The following is a 24,550-nucleotide window of genomic DNA, read 5'->3' on the forward strand; positions in this document are numbered from 1 at the left end:
AAGAATACCATTTAATGATCACCACTTTGTTTTTCTAAACACTGTAAAACTGAAGCCCTTACCCCTGACACAAAGCCTCCCAAACCAGTGACACTCGGTGTTCAACAGCAAGAAGGGCTTAAATAATTTAACAGAAAAGTAAAACCGAAAAGTCAGATAAATACGTAGGCCTACCTGCACGTGAACAAAAGTTCCTGTTAACGCTCCCCTGTGCACTACTCCTTCCCCCCCGTGTCACAGCACGGCTCGCGGAGTCCTTTCCCCGAGCAGTATCTCTCCTACTTGACACGCGTCATTCGCCTATCGCTGCAGGACAGAGGCTTAGCCTTCCTCTTCCACGCAGGCTCTTATCTTTAGCCTCTGACCAGACACAAACCTTCTCCCTTCCTCCCCGCTACAAGGCGGCGGCGAGGGGCCTACCCTGCCGCAAACACCAGCCGGGGCTGACTCGGGCCTCAGCTCCCTCCGCCCGGCTGCCATCGAGCACTTCGGTCCCTTTTTTCCCTTCCTTTCCCCTTCCCTCCCCTCCCTCGGGCACCCGGCAGCCAGGCCCTGGGACGGGGACAGATCTCGACCCCGGGGGCAGCCCAAGCCGTGGCCGGGCGCAGGCGCCGCCATCCCGCCGGGCCGGGCCTTCTCCCCTTCCCCCCCGCCTCCGCGCTACCCCCGGGCGCAGGACCTCCCGCCCCCTCACAAAGACGGGCCCTCCTCCCCTCCCCTCCCCTCCCCTCCCTCCTCCGCACACAGAGCCGGGCCGGGCCGGGCCGGGCCAGGCCTCCCCCCCGGCCCCAGGCCCCCCAGACGCCGCAGAGGCCGCCGCCGCCGCCTCCCGCTGCCCGCCCTGCCCGCGGCCCCCCCGCCTCACTCACCTCTTTGGGGACGAGCTGGTTCTCCTCGCTGGGCACCATGGCCGGTGGCGCGGCGCGGCGCTGGGCCCGCAGCAGGCAGAGCCGAGCGTCGTCGCCGCCGTCGTCAGCAGCGGGAGGCGTGGGGATGCGGGCGGCTCATCCTCCTCCTCCTCCTCCTCCTCCTCCTCCTCCGCCCCAGCCAGCGAGGGCAGCGCCGCGGCCCCCGCCCCCTCCGCCAGCGCCAATCAATGAGAAAATGGCCGACGGCGGCGCTCTCGCGAGAGCCACCCGGCCCTGCCCCAGCCCCAGGGGCGGTCATGGCCGCCCGCACCCCCTGGCGGAGCAGAAGGAAGAGCAGAAGAGATTAGGCCTGAGTCTGCTAATACGCGTGCCCTATTCTTGGTGCCGAGAAGTTATTCGTGGAGTCATGCTGTGAAACCAAGTGTGTGTTCGCTTTAAGCAGTGTCAATCCAGGGATAATGGAACACTTTCAAAAGGAAGAAGAGGGTATTTCTGTGGTATCAGTTAACTGTTGCTTTTTTTTTGTCTGTAGCAGGTCTAAATATATCTGGTTTTCACGCACAGGCACGTGAAAAGTCAAATATTAATCTCTAGAATAAATAAAATGTGCATTAAAAGAGAAATAATTATACTTTAATGTCTACTTGATTGTGAAATAGTTGAGGTAGAAAACAGTTAACTAATGAAGAAGACTTGTACGTGATAGTTGGACTTTTTCTTTGAGAAATACTTTATTCTCATTATTTTAGTGTCCTCTTGTGGAAATGTACAGAATTGAGTTTTTTTGTTTGTTTGTTTGTTTGTTTTTATCTTTTTGCAAAGAAACTTTACATTTGGGGCTAATTTTTGAATCTTACTGTATTGGAGACTGATGGAATTTTGTTGTAAAAAACACAATTAAGTGACCTCTTCTCCTTTTTCATTTTTAGTCTGCAGTGTGTAACTTCTTGGCTTCCTTTCTGTCATCCTGCCTTCCAGAAGGTGAGCTAAGTAGCATGTTTTGCAGTCAATATGTAGTTGGGGACACTTAAAAAAATAATAATTAAAAAAAAAAAAAAGCCCTTCAAAGAGATCATTTCTGACAATAGCAATGTCAGTAGTTTTATTTTTATGTTAGAAGCGTGCTGTAATAGATGCTATGTTTCATAGTTTCCATGAATTCTGCTCCTGGAAATAAGTGCAAAAATCCCTTTGGTGAAAATTTACATTTAATAATTTTTCAATGTGTTTTTGTTTATATAACTTAATGGGGTCAAGTTATTTATACAGTAAAGGCCAGTAGGCCCTTTGGAGAGGAACTCTTGCCCTCTGGTTTTAAAACATGTAGCACCTTAAAGCCCCTCATCCTTCTGAGACATTTGAGCACTACTACAATGAAATCCAGTATCAGTATGGGAAGAATGTGAGTCCCTTGCTTTTATGGATACTTTGTTAGCACAGGGTTGCATAGACAGCATTAACCATTTAAAAGAGGGGAAACTATGTGATTTTTTTTATAGGAAAGCAAGTATAGAATTAATGAACTCATCTTCTAGAGAAGAGGATTTTTTTTATTAATTCAGCTGTATTGCTGATTAAAATGATTTAACTTTCTTTTAAGGGGGATTCTTGCATTTATCTTGATAGGAGAAAAGGTAGAATTGCAGAAAAAAATATTATCAATGTTTGTAGGTATTTGGCGAAGCACAGCCTTTCTGGTGATCTTCTGTTGTCCAGTGGTATCCAAAGATCCATGAAATTAGCAAGCAGGTACTTGAGTTGAAAAGCCAGACCAGAGGCATAAACTTGAAATAGAAGGTGATAAAATCATCAGAGTACTGGGTGGCACCAGCAATGGTATTGGACCATCATCTGAATGTTGAGTTTAGTGTTACTTTTTTGGCATGTGTCTCTTTTAAGGGATGAAAAATTCCGAAGCTTGAGGGATTCTTCCTTTTGCATTAGGTATTCAAAAGCTTTCAGAAATGGTATATTTGAAAGTTCTTTTTCTGAAGTGTTATGATTTTTTTTCCCCTGTCATTTGAGCTTAATAAGGGGCAAAGCCATGGGACTCAATGACTTTAAAATATATTGCTCTGTTGGGATAATGAGATAGCAACCACAAATACATGTCTACTGGGTAAGAGTCAGGATTTCTTTTTTTTAAAGAAATGCTCTTGCCAACCTTATACAAACATCTAATGTAGGATGTGTACATGAAACATCTTGAATGAAGTAATAATCTCTAGTTAATAATTAAATCTCCAGAAGCTCTTATAATTTGTGCATGTTAGAGTGTTTAATCTCTTTACATGGGCCTAATTAAAGAGCAATATTCAGAACTCAGGTTTCATGAAGGGAATCTCCTAGTCCTTTATAAAGACTGATTTAGCATACCACAGGTTATTATTAATACAAAAAAAAATCAATATATCATACTAAAAAGCATGCTGGATTTGTGATTACAGGTCAATTTTTTTAGGCTATCAATTGTCAAACTATTGTTCAGAGATGCATTAATGAGAGTCACAAGTGCTGAAGTGTCAGATTTCAGCTGGTGACACTTTGCTAGTTTTAGTCAATACAGACCTTATCACAGTAATGCATACATCATGTTTATGGAAATATAGTTACAAAAAATCAATACTAAATAGCAGGTCTTTATTATAAGTGATGGTGAACTTAAATTAGCCTGTGGGAATTGGTTACCTCCCACCTCCACAGCCTCTTCAAAGTTTATGCTTTAATCATTTCTCCTTCTCTGTAAGAATGCACATGCTCATGTCTCAACACTCAAGTCCAAGACTTGATAAGTAATGAAAGAAGTTTCAAAAATTAAATGGAGGGAGTATTGCTACCTTACTCTGATACATCTGGTGGTGTGCCAAAAATGCTGGGGGTGTAAAATATTAAGAAAACAAGCAGATGTTGGAATACAAACTGATGTTGTCTTTCCCCAGATAATGTTATCCTACCTTTTTCAAATAGAACGTCTATGTAAAGAGGCTTGTGTAAATGGTTATCTTTGACATCTGCTCTGAAATGCTTCACATTTGATTTTTCACATAGGCTGTCGGTGGAAGATCATTTCCTATTTCAGAGGTTGCTGGCCTTATTTGCAGTATTCCTGTGTTAAAAAATAAAAAAAAATCCCAACAATAACAAACTGAAGTTTTCAAATCTTCACAAGTTGCTAATGAATATCAGAATGACATAGATGTATGTGCTAGCACAAGAAATGTGGCCAATGTTGATACAGTGTTCTTTTAGACCTCTTCCGCAGTCTCAGCACTTTATGGAAAACTGGCTGAAAGCCTCTCCTCTTTTCAATCTTTGGCAAGTCCGCCTTTACTGATAGAAAGAGATGTGTGAATGTTCAGGATATCAACCCAGCCATTAATTGCACTGCTTGTTACTTGGCTGTTGCAGAACATGAAAATTGTGAGGAATTTCTCTGAAAATCTTAGGGTATTATTTTGCCCACTGCCTGCCCAATCCAGTCCTTTCAATTAGAAAAAAATTAAATCATCCTTTGGATTGATGAGGGGAGAACAAGAAGGAGTTAAGGTGAACAAGTAGAAGGTAAAGAAGACACAATTACAGAATTCTGTGCCTTTAAAAGTGCTTTTTGCTGGATTTTTATTTCTTGGATCTTAGCTCCCTAAATATGAAACAGGCAAGTAAAAGGCTAAAGAACAAATGGAGATATTTAAAAAAGGAACACTTGTTACTTTTAATTCTCTCGCAATTGTTGTTAGAAAGGGGGTTTTATATTCTAGCATTTTGGATTGTTTCTTGAATATTTTGAGGCTCAAGAGTGGGAGTCAAAGTACTTAAATATAAGGCATCTTTAATTTTCTGTGATCTGTAGTTTTCCACGTTGAAAGAATTGTATACACAGTTCTGGGAAATAAAAAAAAATCTATTTCTACGAGTGGAGAGTGCTATGGAAAATGTAAGCCTTAAATGGGAGATATGCTGTGGAAAAAGTGTACTTTGCCTTCAGAAAGACAGGTACTCCTGAGTCAAGTAGGTTGGTAGGCAAGCAGCTTTCTGAAATTAAACTTCACAACATTAAGAAAAAACACTCAGTTTTAAATTGAATGATAAATACTGTGTTCTGCTGTTCTTAAATTGTGTATTCTGCTTTAATCTTTATGAGCATACATGTACATTTCTGTTCTCTAACATTAGCTTGTGCCAAGATCTTCTTAATCAAAACCAGTAGAGAATTATTTTAATTATTATTCAGCAGCCAATGTTCACGGATATTTTGTTAAATATTATTTTCTTACTTTGGTTTCAAGACAGAGTTTTCAGATATTAGCTTAGGATAGTAGTTTTCTGTGATAGCATTAATCTTGTTTGTGAATTCTCACCTGGGTTCGAAAATGAAATGGCAGTTCTTAAGAGAAATAAAAATCCTGCACAGAATTTTGCAGGACCATGAATTCCTTCATTAATTTACATCAGCTTAACTTTTCAACATGTACTTAAAACTACAGGGTAGTTTTGAACACCAGTAGTCTGAACAAAACACAGTTCCAGGGGTTAGAGCTCTTCATGTACTTGTCAAAATGTTTCTGGTGTTATTGGGAGTAAAACATGCACTAGCAGGTTGATTTCCACTTTGTGGTGTGAGTCTGGAAACAGATGTGGGCTGGAATCGTGGTATTTGAGGGAACCCAACAAATCTCACACTGACTTTATTGGCTTAGGCTCACAGCCAGGCTGCAACTTTTCTGTCTAAAATGTGTTCAGTAGCTGGGAAATCTGCAGTCTCTCTGTACGTGCAAGACAGTAGAGATTACTTCATATATTCTTTCTGGAATCTGGGCTGGTATGGTATCTAACCCCCCCCCCCCTCTATGGCTGGGGATGGCAGGGGGAAGGCATCTCCATGATCAGCAACATAGCAAAGGCTTATGTGTAGGAAAAGAAAGAGTTGCCTTGAACGCATACCATGCTGGTAATGTCAGTCACTGAAATGGTCCTGTTACGTCAGAAGTTCAGAAAGAGCTTAGAGTGACATGGGTGGTATATTTTAAAACACTTACGCACATAAGGAGAGTTACCCTAAGAGTGCAAAGGCAGCACTAAATAGGACAATGCAAAGTGCAAAAATCAGAACAGCTTAGCTTCATATGGAGCTGCCCTCAGTGTAGACACTCACAGTATTTGTAGTTGCCCTTGGGTCCAGGGGAGTTGAATAGTTCAGTTTTGCTTCAGGGGTTCCCAGTGACCATTTAGATTAATTCAGGTGGCATTTAATATTACTTAATATTTAATATTACAAGTAATATGAATATTACTTGTTTTAACAAGTAATATTAAAACCTGTGGCTGGCTCTGTGGTCCTCCCAGCTCAGCCTCATCCTCATTTTGCAGTCAGCTGTCCTCTAAACATCTTTAGCTTTCTGAGGCTGTAAGGCACAGTCTGCTCTGGGGGTTGCTGAACTTCCTTGCGTGAATTAATGTAGCTTTTTACCTTTGGCAACAGCAGAGGGAGCCGCCAGAGGTCTTGCATAGTATTTCAAATGTCAGCTGCCAGTATTGAGCAGCTGCCAGCACTGCATCTCTGGCAGGGGGAGTGTTAGTGTGGACACAGGGTGAGTCAGGCTGGGCAGGAACTTGTGTACATAGTATCTTGAGACTGGTAAAAATCTCCCAGCAAGTTGTCTCCTGTGTTGCTTGGGTCATATATGAGGAAATACTACTGGCTTTTGACTGAATCAGAATCATGGGTGTTTTGCATTCAGAGCTGAAAGTAAGTAGTTTGTCAGAATGTGGAGTCTACATCAATAAAATTATCCTGTGGAATTAGTAGCCTCTAGAAGTGAAAGGTTAAAGCAAAGCAGTAGGTAGTGAGTCTTAAGAATGTAGTCTCTTAAAAACAATGTCATGTTTGCATGTATTTCAATTTTAATGTTTTTATTGACTTTTTCTTTTAAATGCATGCAATACATCTGTTAGGTGGACTGAGTTAACATGAGAAAACAGTAAAAAAGAATTGTAACTGCTGCCCCTGTTTGTTGTCACTGCCTTTTTAAGAATATGCCTTTGGAGAGCAGATGTGTTTCTTCAACATTCTGATCAGAACTGGCTCTGAAATGTGTATGTTAATTTCAGTCTCCTAGTTGCTGCTAGCATGGGATGTTAATTTCTTTCTGTACTGTTACTTCTTTGCAATGAATTGTGCCAGCTCTTACAGGTTACATGCACAGATGCTTGCCTATCAGCTGTGATTTAAGCCTTGTTTGTTAAGTGGGCCTGATAGATGTAAGCATATGTCCAGATAGAGACAAATTCCAGGTTGTTTGGATTCGGTTCAAATCCATTCATGGGGCTTGGCTCTTCAGCAAAGGGTTATTTTATGTGGTGCTGTTAAAGGAAGAGGGTTCATTGGACTTTTTGTTTGTCTGGTTAGTGCAGTGGGGTGCATCTGTGGAATGCAGGGGTGTGTGAGTTACAAAGGTCTCTATGCTACTATGGATACAAGATGCTGGATACTGCAGTATTTGCTACATTTTTTTTTTTTCTTACATAGTGAATCCATGACCGTCTTGGCACAGGAAATGTGCATCTTTCATTCCCTATGACTTTGCATGTATGCTGGTTTTGTACTCTTTAAGGTAACAAAGATTTATACTAAGATGCCCAAATCAGTTTTACAATACTAAAAGCTATGTAGAACTGAATTTGGATAGTACCAGTAATGGCAACATTTACTGGAAATCGAATTCCAAGTCTGCCGGTAGGAATACTGTCTACTATGGCAAGAGTAAGTCAAAGCATGCATGAAGTTTTTGATGTCCTAGGTTTACCAAGTACGGGAGAACTTGCATTTTGTGAAGCCCACTTTCTATTCTGCATCCAAGATCTAAGACGTATTGTGAATTTAGGATTTTTTTTTTTTGTCTAGGAGCATTTTCTGAAATGGATAAAGATCATCAGAAGGTTATCTCATCAAAACTGCCCAAGTTATAAATAAAGATAATAGGATAATACTAATTTCTTTTACTTTTTTTCTTCCTGACTGCTGATTTCTAGGAAAAATAAAGGCCTGACCGTTACATGCTTTTTTCTGATAATACCCCAACCATTCTTTTTTCTGTTCTTCCTTATTTTATTGATGCTACTTCAGCCTCTTCCTGTGCTTGCTAGTCCTGGATTTTTCCAAAGACAGGCTGAAACTATAATGACCTGGTTTTTGTTAATCTTCTCTTTGTATTCTCATGTTATTTATTTTAATGTCTTTGAATTTATTCAGAATGACTAATATACTACATGTTTCAGGAATGAAGCGGTTAATTAATGAAGCTTTTACTACCTCATAAAAACATCCACATTCTTGGCAGCCTTGGGATGGTAGTTATTGCCTGCAATCACAAAGGCTTGGTTGCCACATTTCTATAGAGCTAAAGTAGATTAAATGACCTTTAGAGTCCGTTTGTATGTTCCTCAGCAGTAACAGCAATTTTACAGTGCCTCTTTTGAAAATTGACATGGCAACTCTTAACAAATAATCAAAATCTTCTACGCTAAAATGAACAAAAATGTTCACTGAAAAATGTTTTGAAGCTGTTTTCATGATTTAATATTTGTAAGTAAGAAATTCATAGCATAAGATAATTCTCAAAGCCAGACTGCGAGGTAGATTTTTGTTCTTTGGTTGCTCAGGCCATGGCTTTTCCTTAGGATGAAGTAATGAGCTGCTTTGTTTTAATTTTAGGAAGTGGAAGGAATGAAAGCAGTAACAATTTAAGCAGGATGGCTTTTTTCATCTCCAACAAAAGATGAATTTTGGGAAACTTCAGAGTAATTACTAGTCACTTTTGATGTTGTGCTGGCTATTTCAAATATGTCATGTGTCTGAGAATAATGCCATTCATTGCACGAGAATTGCCTAATGACTTTTTTTTTTTTTCTAGGCAATGTTAAGTTGTAAAGCAGAAGTTATGTAAGATGCCACTTCAACCACAGAGTTAGTTTGGTACTGGCGTACAGTATGAAGAAGTCTTGTTAAAACTGTAATACCTGTGGGACATTCACAGGCAGAACTAAAGAGCTAGACATTAAATAAAACAGTAGACAGCATTTCTTATACAATACTTACTTTAGCTGTATAAAGTCTGGAGCTGTGAGAAGTATGATTTCAAATATGTGGTTATGTTGTTAGGTCATGTTCTTTCCCTAACTGTCATTGTTAAATACTTAGAATGTTTCATGTACCTGAGTGTTGCTGCAGCCTTATATCTTCTAAGTAGATGAGATGTGTAGTTTTGAACTATCCACTTACATTCCATTAGCTATCTTGCATTTTCATACATTTGCGGTGGGGAAGGGAATACTTTTACTTACACACTTCTTTTTAATGAAGTTATCTAGTACTTCTGAGCAAACATTTTGTCATAGCCGAAGTATTTGAACTTAGATTTGTATCAGGTATGCTAGTCCTGAGGCAGGGTAGAGATGAATGCTGCCATTTTGAACACAGAGAAGGAAACCTTTATTTTTTAAAGACTGAAAGTAGGTCGGGCAATCTTTTCTATTGCAATCTAGATGTATGTATAGAATAAAAGAAGTTAGATGTTAGAATCCTGCAGTGAAATATCCTCATGTCCTTTTGCTTCTTTAAATTTATAACATAACTTTGTCTTCTAAGAATAAACAAACCACCTTATGACTTGAATGACTTAATGACGTTTTCTTGACAGCAGATTTAGACCCTCCTTTATCACTATCCAAAGAGGTTCAGTGTGAGTAGATTAACATCTCTACGCGCAGAGAGGCTATTTCTATTTTAATACTATGCTCTTAACATCATGTTAGCAAGGTTTCCTTGTTCGTAATGAACATTGTAGCATTATCAGAAAATCCATTTCCATTATAATGGAAAGAATATTTCAAATTTCAGGTATGGGAACAGCAAATCATAGCTGTATATGAACACTGGAATTACAGTGTGTGATATAATTCACAATGTTTTAAATACTGCATTTTCATTTTAACTTAATGTCTTTCCTCTTTTCTGAACTTTCCCAGTTCAAGCAAGAAGAAGGAATTAAATTTATTTATTTTATGTAAATTTGAAGCTTAGCTTGATGATAGAGAACTGTACAGAAAATGGCATGGCAAAATGAAAAGCAAATACAAAAAGTTTGCAAAAGAATGGGAGCAATGCATGTGAGCAAAACCCCTTCTGTTCATGACATTGATCATAAAACAAACATCTTTAAAAGGTATAGACTACCTAATTTTTCTTTTGTTTCAGTATGTAAAGAAATTTTTGGAAGATACAAAACACTTCTATTTTGTAGGAGAGAAGCTAGAAGCAATAAGGCTTGGTACTGAAGTAGATAATGTGATAATCAAGACAGCTTTTGATAAGAAAATCTTATAAAAATGCTAAAACGTTAATGTTAAATTGAAGCAAAGCCACTTCTGCTGCATTTCTTCATCACAATAGTCTTGTTGCTGAGAAAATTGAACGTAATGTACTGAATCGCATAGGCAGCTCTGGGTGTCAGACACCTTGCAAGCAGGAGGTTCTTGATTCTGCTGTGAGCTGTTTTGGTGCTGGAATCAGAGTGAGTTTTGACAAGAACAGGAAATTGCATAAGGGTATCTCAGGCTGTTTACTAGTAGCTAAATGCCACTGGAATAAATATCTATACTGGCAGTACAGAGTCTCTTTTGTCATCTAGTCTAGCAACACTGTAAATGAAAACTTAAGGCCTGAGACGTGAATTCAGAGAGGGAAGCCTAAGGAATAAGGGAGCTTCTAATATCAACTTGGAAACTGAAGCAATATGCAATAATTATGTTCACAGATAAAAGCTTTCTGAATCCAGTAGTTCTTTCTGCAAGTATTGCCCTATGATCAGTATTTCCATAGACAAATGTTGAAATCCTCGTCCCACTGCACCCCTCAGGAAAACCTTCCCACTTCTCCTCTCCAATGCTGTATAGGTATTTTACAGTTTTCTTGGGGGTCTTTGGACAGAGAAACCTGTGATGAAAAGAGCCAGTTGTCTCGGCATAATATGACATCAAGATGGAGATAAAAGTTTCTCAGCATGCGTGTATGTCATACAGACGGAGCACTTTTTCAGTTCTGGCCTTAGTCACTTCTTTATTAGGTAGCGAAAGATTGCAGACTGCCTTGAACAGTGACTAAACCTCTGTGTGTCTTGCAGAATTAGAACAAGCGATGATAACACAGGAGTGCTTTCTGCATTATAACCTACTGGTGATGGTTTTGCATTTGTTCAAGGCATATGTAAACAGTTGGATCCTCTAAACAGCGTCTTAGTGCAGGGCTAATGTTTTCCCAGGAAAGGGAAAACAGTGTTTTCACCAAGTCAGATATTTAATGTCCTAAACTACATTCGTATGCTGCTTAATTCACCTTGTTTCTTTACAGTGAAAGCTGGTTCAGATGCTGAGTTTTCCAGAACACACGCATGAATCCAGTGCCAGCAATCAGGAGGAAAAAACACACCAGGAAGTTAATAAGACAAAAACATCCTTGTTGTTTCACTGCTGAGCAAACTAAAAGGAATGTATTTACATGCATTTACTGGAGGTTAAGACTAACTTGTTATTTAAGAATACTAGAATGTAGTGAGTGGGTTGGAAAGAAATATGCTGCTATATTGAAATTAGTACAGTTCTAACAGATAAAGGATGCTTGATTACCTCACTGAGATCTCTATTATCCACAAGCCTTCTGCACATCTCTGTGCTATATTCTGTCTGCATCATCAGCCAGTTAAGAGGTGTTGTTAAGAATATACCTTTTCATAACTTCTGATATGGGAATGGTTTAATTAGATTCTTAGTTGAATAACTGGAGTTCAGTGACTGCGTTTTAGTTTACACTAATGTTAAGTTCTGTAATTGGAAAGGAAGGTCAAGTCAGTAGGGAAAGATTTTGTCAACAGTAAAAACTTTAATGCTGATCATCTATGATACTGTAGGAATTGTCCTTGGTTTTATGTCATGTGTATGTCTTAGATATGTTGAAGTTCTTTAATAACTTAATACAAGTTAAACCCTTTTTTATTGTATTTTTATTTTCAAGGTCTACCTGTCAGGTCTTCATTTCTGTGTAGCTAGAAGAATTTTGACTTTATTCTTGGGAAAGAGAAGCAAAGTTGAGCTGAAGTAAGCTTAGATGGATTTAGATCAACCAACATTAAAAGAGTTTAATCTTTAAAGTAAAGGTACATCCATGTTTTCTTGCTATTTTAGAAATCAATTTAACACTAGTTCAAAAATAACAAAGGTAATATGAAAGTATTATACTTGCCTTCTTTATCTTACGTTTTTGTGACAAGTACATTTTTTCATTAAAAGAATTAGCTTTTGATTTAAACATTTCAGCTATTTAAGTAAAGCTCTTATTTGCTATTACTTGTATGTTTTCTCCAGAGGGGTGTTTTTCTACAAAGTTGTCTACAAATTTGAAATTCAGTATTTTACTGCAGAGAACACAATTATTCTTCATCTAGCAATCTGTACCACCCCTATTTTTTAAAATCTTAAGATATAATCTTAAATACTTAAGGCATTGCTCCAACAGAACAGTGAGAAGCTGCTCTTCTGTTAACTTTGCATTCTGTTTTCTCTAGGTCTTAGTGAAATACTAATGGTTCTTTACTTTTCATCGTCTGAAGATCTTGTTTTTCAGATAAGGCACTTGTACTTCCTAGTTTCTGACTTGCTACCAGTTTTGAAAGTGCCAAATAATCAAGAAAGGATAAGGTATAAAAACACACTTTGTTCAACTTGTAAAATACAATAACTTCAGATTACTATTTATATAGGTATGTCAAATTCAGTGTTGCTGGTGAAAAAGAAATCATGCACTTACAGGTTCAGAACAGACAGGAAGGCAACAAAGAGCTTCAGATAAAGGAGCAATGGAAGAGTGCAGTTTCACAGCTCTGTTTTTGTGATGTCAATCAGTTTTTGTGTGCCTATTCCATTCATGGTATCAGTGCAAGTAACCTGTTCTGTAAGCTATCGCTGATTTGTGCATGATGTCTGTAGAATACCTGAGGTAGCATAGTCACCAAGGTCAAAGTACAAACTTTTGTAATGATAAACTATTACAAGCTTGCTATCTACAGTCAATTTTTATTTATTTATTTATTTATTTTGTGAACAGATGTGTGATAAGCCTTTTACTATTTAAAATAGGGTAAGAGTAGCTGAAATGGCAAGGCCGTATTGAAAGGGACAAGATCCCTTTCCTGAGGAACATCCTTCATGGACAAGAGTTTAAGTGAGAAGGAACAGTCAGAAGGATGAGATCTCTGTTAAAACAGGAGCATTTAGATGGTCTCTTCTATATAAAGCAGAGTTAAGTAGCCCAGGTTGTAACAGTTGTGTGGTGCTTCTGGGAGGCTGTTTTCTCAGGGCTGACGGTGAACCAAAGGTTGCAAAGGGAATGGAGGGGAGGTGGGATGTCAGTGTGGGGGTGAAATGACAGCAATTACCCTTCCTTTGAAGGGATTCTGCAGATCCTGACCATTTCTAAAGACAAAATTCTCAGTAAAAAAAAAAAAAAATTAATTGGTCTACTCAGACGTGAGTTTGTGTAGTGGAACAGAAATCTTACTCTTCATAAAACATCTACTTGTCCATGCAGACATGTCTTCTGTACTCCACAGTTCTAATGCTTCTGAATTTTTTGAATTGGTCCAAGAAAACGAAGTAAGCTCAGGTGTGTAGGAGAGGCAAAACAAATGAGGCTAACACTCAGAGGTGAGATATACAGATAAATCACATTAAAGACAAAAACCTTTAACTTTAAAGGGACGTTCTCAATGTTGACAGTGTAAGGCTGCTTTGCAATTAAAATACATCTCCCTAGTCTTTTTTTCTAAAAGCTCTGACTGCAACAAAGATAAAAAATCTCAGTTTCTCAGCTGGATAACCAGTATCACAAAACATAATAAGCATGTTTTATTTGCAAATGTAGGTAAGCTGACGCATGCATGCCACTTCTTCCCTCCTCTCTCCCCATACCTTCTCTATTCCTAGGCCAGAAGCATTCATATTTACAAGAATTACAGTGGTGATTCAGAGCATCAAAAGATTCAGAGACCCATGGATCCAGGGTAATAGGGGGAAGAGAAATATATTCTAATCTCTCCTCAAACATGATTTATTTTAGGCGGTGCTTTCAGATTGAATAAATGCATACAACTATTTGGAGACTCTAGACACTTCAAGTATATTGAATTCAAAAAATCAGGTGGCATTGTGTAGTGAATAGAATGCCATGTGCTTTAAAGAAGTGAGTAGAATGTCTCCTGGCTCAGTATGTTTCCAAGTAATTACTAAGAGCAGATCCTGCTGCAAATTTAAACAGAATATAATTCAAACAACAAAAACGTCTAATTATACAGGGCCAGATTTTCTGGTTTAGTTTCCTAGCAAAGAGCTCTTCTTTGAGAAGCCTAGGATAGGATTTTCCCTCTTCTGCCTGTCCTGCAGGATCTGGGAAGAAGAAAAAGATGTTCTTGGCTCACACAATGCATGCTGGTGTTATATATGGAGTGGTAATTCGTGTCGAGAAAATGGTTGATATTAAAAAAAAAAAAAAAAAAAAAAAAGGGGGGGGGGAGATCTAGGAATGTGGCCATGGGGGTTGGAAAGCCCCATGGTTGAGATAACATTAGACTCTTAACGACGAGGCCATCAGGAATATAAAAGAGTTTAGAGGGAACAAAGAAGGGTGATTCAGGAGACTCCATGCAGTCTCCGGTTTCTTGTTCTCCAGGTGGTTCTCTGGGTGTTTGCTGTTGTTACATTCAAAGTTGTTTGACCAATGAAAAGTTGTTTTGAAAAGAACTGCTGTGGAGAGAAGGGTATAAGAGGGGAGCCTGCCCTCAAGATGGAAAAAAAAGAAAAAAAAAAAAGGTAACACGATGAAGTTACATCAATAAAGAAGCAGGAAAAAGGAGTGAAGAGGAACAGGCTGGCAGAACGGAGACCAGGACGGGAACAGGCACTTTGATTGCCTCATGAAGATAGGTTCGGCCAAACTCAGCAAACTGTCCAAAGAAGCTTGTACAGAAAGTCGCTGGAAACAGGCGCACTGGAGCTGGAGAGAAGCTCAAGCTGAGAGAAGCAGACCCGTGCAGACAACTGCCTCTCGCTGGTAAGCAGTTGCGCATTATGGGGAATCATACGTCCTTAGGAACAAAGACTGTCCTGGTAACTTTACAGCTTATTCTCCTTGTTAACAATTGGACAGTTTATGAGCCTGAAATATGGGACCAAACTGAGGTCAAGGTGTGGGACTCTGCAACTAAAAGCGACAAGGTTGCAATGGGATTGCTCGGCACCTGGCGAGCAATTTCTGAAGCCTTAAAGAGACATCTCTGAGGCCTTAAAGAGCCCTGTGGGACCACAGTCAGAAGCATGTGGTTTGCCAGATAGTGAGGGAGCTGCAGGCTCCTTTACTGATCCGACTGCTACGCCATCGGCCCCTCTGCTGCTACAGCCATCGAAGGCTTTTGCTGTTACGCCCCCTGTTGACCTGGACGTGCCTTTTGACCCAGGCCTATTGGCCTTGAAAAGGAGATGGATATGCTTTTCTTCGATCCGGGAAGAACGGGATACATAAGGCCTGAAGAATGGAAAATGGAGACTGTTAAGTCATGGAACTTAAAGGGTTGTTTGCTACCTTTCCTGATAGTACATATGTATAGGCACACTCGGCTTTAGTATGTAAAGCAATGTTCTGTATATTTAGAATGTTTGATGTTCGTGTGTGCGTGTTGGTGGAGCGTAGACTCCCCGCACACCCAGCGCTGTTTACTTGCCTTTTATACATTTTAGAAATATTTGTTTTATAAATATTACAAAATTCAGATTGAATTGGGACCTCATTTATAACACTGGGGTAGTGATGCAAGCTAATGTGTCATGCCTAGTCTTCAACTAGTAAGTGCCAAAGTGTCTGATAATTGAGTTTGTGCTGCTTTTTGTTCAAAGATAGCAAAACATTTTACATTTGTATAAATACTAAAATTACTGAATTACTGACTATGAAGACCCAGAGCTGTAAGACTAACACAGCAGGAGTGAAATCTAACACAGTGTGGTAATGATGTGGAAACCAGTGGTCCTCTGTCTACTAGCCATTTACTGTAACTGGACAGTAACAGCTTAATTTTAGCAACACCTGCAAGGAGTTATTTTTCACTCCTTGTGATATAACAAATTTCCATATTGGGTTAGAGGAGAGGTCTGTAGCTGCCATTGTAAACCCAAATAACATGAAGCTGTTTCTGATGTGAGGGTGTTTGCAGGAAGATGTGGATTTTTGCATCCAGGAAGAACAAGCAATTTTTTTCTAGTAATTCAAGAAATCTTTAGACATAATAATAAAATTGATTTTAGGAGATTTTCGGTATTCCCAGGTGAAAGTTGAATATGCATGCAGGCTCTATGGCATATGTTCACTGCAATACTATAAATTTTCTTCTTACTTCCACTTTGACATCATTAAATATTTATAATTTTGATTTTATGTGTCACAAATTTTAAATGTGGAAATAGAAAACTGAACTATTCTATTCACACAAGTGAAGTCAGAATATTTTGATCTTATTAAAGCTACTTTATTTGTTTTGAAAAGAGATTCCTGCTGAAGATGTGTAACGTTTCTTGAGGTGACATTTCCAGCTGGAAAAATATGGATGGAAAATTTCACTCTAGATGTAGTTACGGTTGGCATTTCTTTAGTCCATGCAATTAAATTCAATCCCACTGTAGGTGGTCATAGTTGGTCTTAAAGTCTGTGTGTGCATGTGAATTAGGGACAAAACATAAAGGAATTGTGTTAAAACATATGCTTGGCTTTGTGGTGAGAAAAAAACACGTGAAAATATTGCTCTGTATTGAATGGTCCCCATTTTGTCTGGTCCGTGAACATTTCAAATGTCACTAAAAGGGATTAATAATAAATTTACTTAATCATGATTTGTTCCCTTAACCTTGCTCCCATTATCCTCAATGTCAAGGATGGATGTAAGTAATTTTGAGAACTGAGTTAAATGCCTGATCATACAAAATCCTTTACATCGTGAAAAGAGATGGGAATCACTGATGTTTAATATGGGCAGTATGTAGTAGTTCTGCTCTCATTCATACCTGAAAGGCAAGTTGACATAGTTTTGAATTTACTTCTGCAATATTGAATGTTCTGTTTGCTTCTGAATTAATCAAAGACAGCTTACTTTTAAGAATTTTTAGTTCTTGGACAGTATTGCGCATCTCTTCTGTGTTTTCAGAAAGAACCTAGTTATGTGGTGGAAAAGTGAATGTCCTTTGGGCTCAGACTGTTTTCCAGTTCACATCTGTGTTAATTCCTTACCTCTTTGTCTCAAACTCCCAATCACTTCGGATAAATCTAGAAAACTACAACTTTGTTTTTTAAACGTTTCTCTCACAAGATGGCAGCATTGCTTCAGGGAATAAAATTGCTTACGCTGTTTAGGATGTCTTGCAGTTTTTAATATTTCCCATTTATACCATACGTGGGAGAAACTGTGACAGGTGTGTTCATCTGTGGTAACTGAATTGACATAGCAACATTGGTCACGAGGTTGGATGAGTTTCATTCCCTTGCTGCTATATTTCCAGGCTTTGTGGTGAAAGTAAGTTATTGGAGGACTATAATAGGTTTTGGTTTTTATTGAAACTGTATCATTTTGATTCTTTGTCATTGTTAAAGTGTCTCTAGTTAAGACTGTTGTTACATTTCTGAGACTTTAGCTCTACATTAACCTGGAATTCAATTATTTCAATTGCACTAAGCAGAAATATTTTACAGGAATTCTGACTTCGGATTCACATATCCAAATATTCACATATCTCTTCTTGTCCACTGATTGCCTTTATTCTTTCAGGACTTGCTCCTACTCTTGGATGTCAGTGGCTCAATAGGGTAAGTCCTGTAAAGGATGCTGAATTCTGTTGTTTTTTTTCCTTCATGCCTCAGCATAGAGTCTAAGTAAATAGAAGAAATACATGATAGTATCATTTACTGAGGGAGGCTGGTGTCTTTACTTTACAACATCTCAGAAGATATGCTAGTTACGCTGAACTGGAACACATGGACAATAAGGCATGTGACAGCTTCTGAAAAGTAAGTTCAAACACTGGAAGTTGTTTTGGCTCCTCTGGGTCAGCACATCTCCATCATTCCAGCTCTACTTCTTTGAAGAGAACATGAATCTAACCTTCTGGTCACATGAAGTCTGTGATACTCTCCTCCATGAGCACTCTGCTGCTTGCTCCCTCACTCATCCTGGCAGTGGAACAAGTCTGGCCTTAACTGCTTACAAAGGAAATTGAAAGGCATTCTGCTTTAAAGAGGAAGATCACTCTAGGGGTAGTCTGTAGCAGATAATTGAGAAATTTTCTTGAAGGAAACTAAGTAACTGAGGTTATTGGTGACGCAGTGCACTATTGATCACAAATTCAAATCTAACCCACACTGTTACAAGTTAGTGTAATTTGGTATTCTGTGTGAGATTAGTTTCTCCACTTCTGAGTGGATGAAAATTCTCCTTATAAATGGGTCTCACTGATCTAATCAGCAGTCATCGTATGTGTGGTCCTTTCTTTTAGAATTATTTATGAACATGTTTAAGTTAGTTTATTTTTACAGAAAGCATTTAAAATGTGTTTAGCTTTTACTGTGTGTTTCAGAGCTACTTAAACACACTCGTGAAATACACTAGTGAATGAGTACTTTTAACCTTTACAGTGATACTTGTAAAACAAAAACAAAACACTTCTATGAGTTAGCTTTTGTCACCTGTGTTAATCCCATAAGCATTTGTTTACCTGACCAACAAACAAATAGAAGATTTAATTTTTAAGGTCTCTAAGGTCAGTACTTTTCACACCTGCTAATGCAAAGCACAAAGACAAAATAGATCATGTTCCCTACAAGTCTTATCAGCACATAATAGAAAAGCATGTAGGAGAAGGCAATGTACATCTCAAATGGATTATTGAAGTGCTGACAAATTTATTCTCACTTTAGTGTGGCCTGTTTATTTGCAGTCCTAGAATAAAATTCATCCAGGTCTGTATTATACATTCTTCATAGTGTAGTTTTGTATTTTACCACTCTTGAAAGCCTTGTTGATTGACTAAAAAATATTAGAAGTAACATACAGAGGATGACAGTCATCCCTGTTTTCAGTACCTCACTTCAGTTCTGAAGGAACTTACAATAATGCTGTTGAATATAACCAGACTACTCTTCCTACTCAGTATTAGAGATGATAAAATATTCTGCTTCAAATTCACATCCTATTTTACTTCTCTGTGATTTAAGGATTTATGTTGACACTACAGAGATAAGCAGAGATGAACATTTAAATAAGATTGGTTCATATCCTAACAAAGGTTCATCAGTAGAAAATAGTTTCTTGAAAAGCATGCAGTATGTTGTAATGTTCATAAAAATGCTTTTCACTATCCGAGTATTGCTCAAAATCACTGGATGGATCTGCATTTGGCTTCTGTTTTATTGCAAATAAGATGTAATAAAATCCTAACTCATGTTCAAAGCTCCTGACCATTACATAATGTGAATGTCTCAAAAGAGATCTTATTCAAAAATGGGTAACTAGATATTTGGCCAAAATGTCATTAATATTTTTTGTCAAAAACCTAATGAGAGGAACATATCATGTATTGTGAATTACAGTGTTTCTGTTAATAAAGGAAAGGATTTATTATTACCTTTGAGTCAGATTCTATTTTCTGCTACAGTAGATGTGGAGTAAATTTAAAGCAAGAAAGGAAGAGTAAACATGAGGTATTGGAAAGATTTCATATTGGCATGTTTGAAATTAGCATTCAATTTCATTTGGTGTGTGTATAAATTTGTAAGTGGTATATGTAGTAACTACAATGCATATTAACTAGTCCTAGGCATTACCTTTTATATTGGCTTACCTGGAAAGTAGCAAGATAAATAATTTTAATGCTTCCTGCGCTACTGCTGACAAAAATTTGGTAATTTTCTGTCATTTGGATGGACGTGTCAACTTGACAGGTGAAAGACTGTAGATGGGTTCAGTTGCATAGTTGAAGATGTATAATAGAAGGAAAAGTATTAACTGTGAATAACAGTAAATTGTCAGATAATGGAGAAAAAGCTGAAGGGCCTTAGAATGTGAAAAACAAAATGAAAAATCATAAAGAAGTTTGCAGATAAAAATGAAACCAGGAGAAAGGACGAAGGCTTCATGATATCTACATGAATCATGAATAATGACTGGATAGAATATTTAGGGATATATGGAAAAAAAAGTTCTTTAAGAACATTGGGAGGCTGTCACATACATGGCAGAGGAATAAAACAGGAGGATTTAAGCAGTTTTCAGTCTTTAAAATGGAAACTTAACTGAGAGAAGTCTTAACAGCCCAGAATTCATATAGGCCATATAGGTAGGACTACATACTCCTAGCAAGCAGCAGATCATTTTGCTCAGTTTATCTGCAGGCCTATGTGGAAATAACATATTTAGGAATCACAGGAGCTTTTTCAGCAGATTTGAAGCAGGAGTAGAAGTTGGACATTTGAATGCAATGGTTTAATTGTTTATGGTAGGGTTTGCAGAAATCCTAGATTATAAATACCTGATACTGAAAGATACTTGCAGTGAATTTTCTTGTCAATGTTAAAATTAAAATAATGCATCTGACAGTATTGTAATGCTTAAGATGAATTAGGCTGAAGAAAAGAATGTCTTACAATATTCTGGGAGCAGTTATTTTTGTTTCTCTCCAAATTTTATCCCTGTGCAGTAATAAAAGCTGAAAAGCAGAAATGACTTGGGGTATTTGCACCAGAAGTAGCGAGTGGAAGGTGCACATAGAAGGAACTGTCGGAATAGAGAAGGCTATTTGCTTCCTGCCCTGGGTGGAAGCTAACTAATATAGCCTTCCATACTATTATTAATAACGAGCTTAAATGGACTGATTAGTGTAAAATGAAGGGCAAAAGGGCAGCTATTCAGAGGTAAAGAGAGTATCAGAAATAAAAGCTGGAGGGAAATGAGGAGAACAGTTTGGAATAGAAGAAATGGTAGCTACGTGGCACATGAACTGTTCAGGAATGCTAAAATAGAAAATAGGGATAAGATGCAAGATGATGGGAATGGGAATCAGAAAATTGGTGGGCATGGAAAGAATAAAAACAGAATGGTCATGGAACAGTGAGTGTCAATGAAAGGTAAATATAAGGGATTAAAGAATGAAAGGAAGAGAATAAAGAATCTCTTATGTAAGAATAAACGATGTTATGCTCTGTGTGATCCCCAAAAGGATTATCATAGTGTATGGTCTGTGGTATCTCAAGAAAATCCATCCTTACTGCCTGCTCAAAGGAAAGCCCACTAGGATTTCGCATAAGACATCTCCAGCTAAAGTAGAAAAAGTCAGATAAAACCAAATTGCCAATGGATTAAGAGAAGCACCTATAATAACATGCTGTCAAACAGTTCCAGACTATTCTTTCCTGCGTATGTTTGTAGATACCACTTCTGCTTCCAGCATCTTCCCCTGCTGTATTTTGATTTCCAGGGAACCTGTTCCTGCAGGGTATCTGTAGGAGGGCCCCTATTTTTCTCTAGCACTTGCCTTGGTTTAGTTATGGTTAGCTCCTCTGGTCTGCTGTCCTAGCTCACATCCTCATCTGTTTTGGCACTGACCTACTGGCAGGTGTGCCCCAAGTACCCAACCACATGGCTGTGTGTGCTTGGAAAGGGAGAGAAGGGTTTGGGTGGTTTTTAATACAGAGTGGAATTGGCATAGAGAGCAGCAGCTCTGACACAAACAAAACATGTTCTTCTGTTTCAGTTTTTCAACTACTATTAGCATATTTAAGGTAATGTTATTAAATTATTAGAACTAAAGCAAGAAGTGCATTCTGAAGGCTTCTTTGCTCTGCTGCAGGTGCAGGGACAGCCTTTGTAGTGCCAGTGGCAGAGTGGGAAGAAATGGAGCTGTGTACAGCTGATGGATGTTGATGCGTGACCTTGATACTTGCATTGCCAACAATAAAAGATTGCAGGCAGCATATTGTGTGGAGAATGTCTGAAGTAAGGTTGGAAGAATAATCTACTGAGAAACAGAAAACTCGGCTGTATTGTAATATAAACAAGTGCTAACACCTGCTGTAAGACTAAAGACTGTAGGTTTTTTTTGTTTGTTTTTGTTGTTTGTTTGTTTGTTTGTTTTTTAAAGATAAACTCTCCCCAAACATCCACTATCTGAAATAACTTTTGGTAAAATAGATCACAGTAGGCAAATGCTCTGTCTTTTGTTTACATTTTTGAGAGACATTGCTTAAAAGTATTAGGCGTATAAAACAATATAGGTTTGTAGCAATCTATTTAATATGAAATCCCTTGCCCAAAAATGAAGTGTTGTAAGACCATAGTATCTATTATAATATCTCTTGAATGAGTAACATGTAGTGGTGCAAGTTGTATGTGGCTTACAGAGGAAATCTGCAATACTTTATGTCATGATATATGCATATAATAAACTGAAATTCTGTCTTAATGCTGATATATAGAGTTGAGTAACAATGAGGGTCCTGGCATAAGACATCTGATATTTATATTAAATATAAAGTAATATTTTAACCATTTAATATTTCTGAAGACAGTTTCCATGAGTGTTCAATGTTACTCTGTTACTTGAGCTCTGAAACATGCTATTTATGTGGTATGCAGTACAGATTTGTGCCATTTTTGGAAATATACCTTCTAATTGACCAACCAGAAACTGAGTGCTGAAATCAAAATTAAAACTAGTTATTTCTAACTTGTCATGAAAAATAAGGACTTTGCAGGCTGTATTCTGTCTTCGTGGTAAGTATTTGAAATAAACATTGAAGGTGTAGTAAAGGCAATGCCATGTGGATTACATAAAGAATTTAGGTTCCTGACTGTGGAAATGGTAACTTAAAACACAGATCATGTGAATAGTTTTGTTTCGGCTCAGACCAGCTGCAGATGTAACATTAAATATTGCATTGTTTAAACAGGATAAAACAAGAGCTTTGCTAATTATGAGTTGTGATGATTCTGGTGCACTTGCTGAAATAAGTTATTCTTGGCAGGAAAGAAAGAAGATAGGACTTGGGATCTTTACTGAGAATCTATTTTTGTTTGTTTAGGGAATAGGAAATCAAAAGCAATGCTGCAACTCAGGATAAATCTAGCGTAGAAGAGCAAAAATAAAAACTGAGATAAAACTGACCTCTCTTCAGGAGAAGAAATTGGGCTGATGGAAGAGATTATTTTGTTTGAAAGAGATTATAGCAATGCTTGCTTTTGTTTTTGATTGGATTGTAATCTAGAAAAGGCAACCTCGGGGGAAGTTTTGTTTAGTTCTCAAGTATAACTTCTTGTACATTCTGAGGTCACTTCTTAAAGCACTGTTCCAGGTCACATTTACAGCCATGTCACCTGGTTTTTGAAGCAGTGTGTGAAATTTTTATAGTAATGAAATGTCTGTTGTTAATTTAAAATGCAGTGGTAATTTGTATAGATTTCCGGTATTCTTTGCTATTGACTGATCTTAAACCAATCCATTAGTAAGGAGGAAGTAAGCTGTGATTTTATGTGATGCTATTTCAGCATTGGTACCAAATATGTAACCAGTGGAGGACTGAAGTTATGAAATGAACTTTCGTAAGTATGCAGAGCAAAAGGCTTGGAAATGTATCATTTGAAAGTGGATCTTGACAAATTCAAGGAAAGATATGTATTGTTGGCTAGGATGTTCTTGAATATTGTAAATGGTTTGGAAAGAGTTGTTAGACTAAATGTCTTTTGTTTCTAATCAATTATCTGTTAATAGAGGATTGCCACTGCTTATGTGGAGGGTTGAAGAAGTATTCTTTCCCCTGTCTCCCCCTCATGCATTTTTATTTTTGCATAATTATGTTTAATTTCTTTGCTTCATCTTCACTGGGAACTAAAGAGGGGAGACTGAACAACTCTGCTGTTGTTCCTAGATGACATTGTCAGGATGCTGTTTGTTTTCCTTCCAGGCTTGGCAATGCCATCTGGCTTGCAGTCCTCAGATTTGAGGGGTGTAAGGAAATCTCTTCCCATTCTCTTTTCTTGTTTAGACTGGCAGAGAATGTTTTGTTATTTTTCTGTGTTGTTTTGTTTTAAGTTCAGTTCCTGGGCTCAGTTCATCTGTTTCACCATAACTCCTTGACAGTGCACAACCTCTAGTAGTGCTAAATGTCCTTGCTCCTTATTTCTGTTTTATGTCTGAAAGTATTTTTTCATCTTTTATGCTAAAGATATACATTCTAAACTGAGTTTCTTTCAACTGTTACGGATGAATGGGTAGAATTGACGTTAGTGTTAAATATCTTTTTATTTAATATCCACTATATGTGCTTAGGACTTGAGGGAAAACTCAACTCAGTGATCGAGGTAGTCCCTTTCATCATTAACACACATTTTCTGCTAGGAGATCTCTCTCCTGCAGTCATACAAGCAGCAAAACCAATATTGTGCTTTAATCCTTGATGCTTTAAAAATCTGGCTTCCAAATTTTTGAGTAATTTCTATGTTGTGCAAGAGTTCAGACTGTACACCCTCAATCTGATTTATATGACTGCA

General features: G+C 38.1%; 1 protein-coding gene and 1 long non-coding RNA gene across 6 annotated transcripts in view; one reads left to right on the forward strand and one right to left on the reverse strand.

Moving 5' to 3' along the window:
• Nucleotides 1-1,008, reverse strand: part of USP47 (ubiquitin specific peptidase 47) — a 52,080-nt gene extending 51,072 nt beyond the window's left edge. The window contains exons 1-2 of one of the 2 annotated variants that reach the window (XM_084287528.1): nt 870-977; nt 175-306 (exon numbers count right to left, since the gene is read on the reverse strand). Coding sequence is in view for 1 of the 2 variants with exons in the window: in XM_084287527.1 (XP_084143653.1) it covers nt 870-908 (39 nt within the window). In the remaining variant the exon portion in view is untranslated. Of the gene's footprint in view, nt 1-174; nt 307-869 lie in introns of both variants that reach the window. The other variant, XM_084287527.1, reaches the window with a different exon arrangement.
• Nucleotides 1,009-1,156: 148 nt separating this feature from the next.
• Nucleotides 1,157-22,156, forward strand: LOC311210023. 4 transcript variants are annotated; one of them, XR_014618478.1, is made up of 5 exons: nt 1,157-1,290; nt 1,799-1,850; nt 11,275-12,617; nt 14,644-17,820; nt 21,855-22,156. It is a non-coding gene; the product is annotated as an uncharacterized lncRNA (long non-coding RNA). The 4 variants fall into 4 exon arrangements; XR_014618481.1 differs by lacking the exon at nt 21,855-22,156 and having other exon boundaries at nt 11,275-12,076; nt 12,530-12,617; nt 14,644-19,626; XR_014618479.1 differs by lacking the exon at nt 21,855-22,156 and having other exon boundaries at nt 1,157-1,355; nt 14,644-19,626.
• The last annotated feature ends 2,394 nt before the right edge of the window (nt 22,157-24,550 follow it).

This window comes from Netta rufina, assembly GCF_964035555.1.
Source record: "Netta rufina genome assembly, chromosome: 5".
NCBI classification, from domain to species: domain Eukaryota; kingdom Metazoa; phylum Chordata; class Aves; order Anseriformes; family Anatidae; genus Netta; species Netta rufina.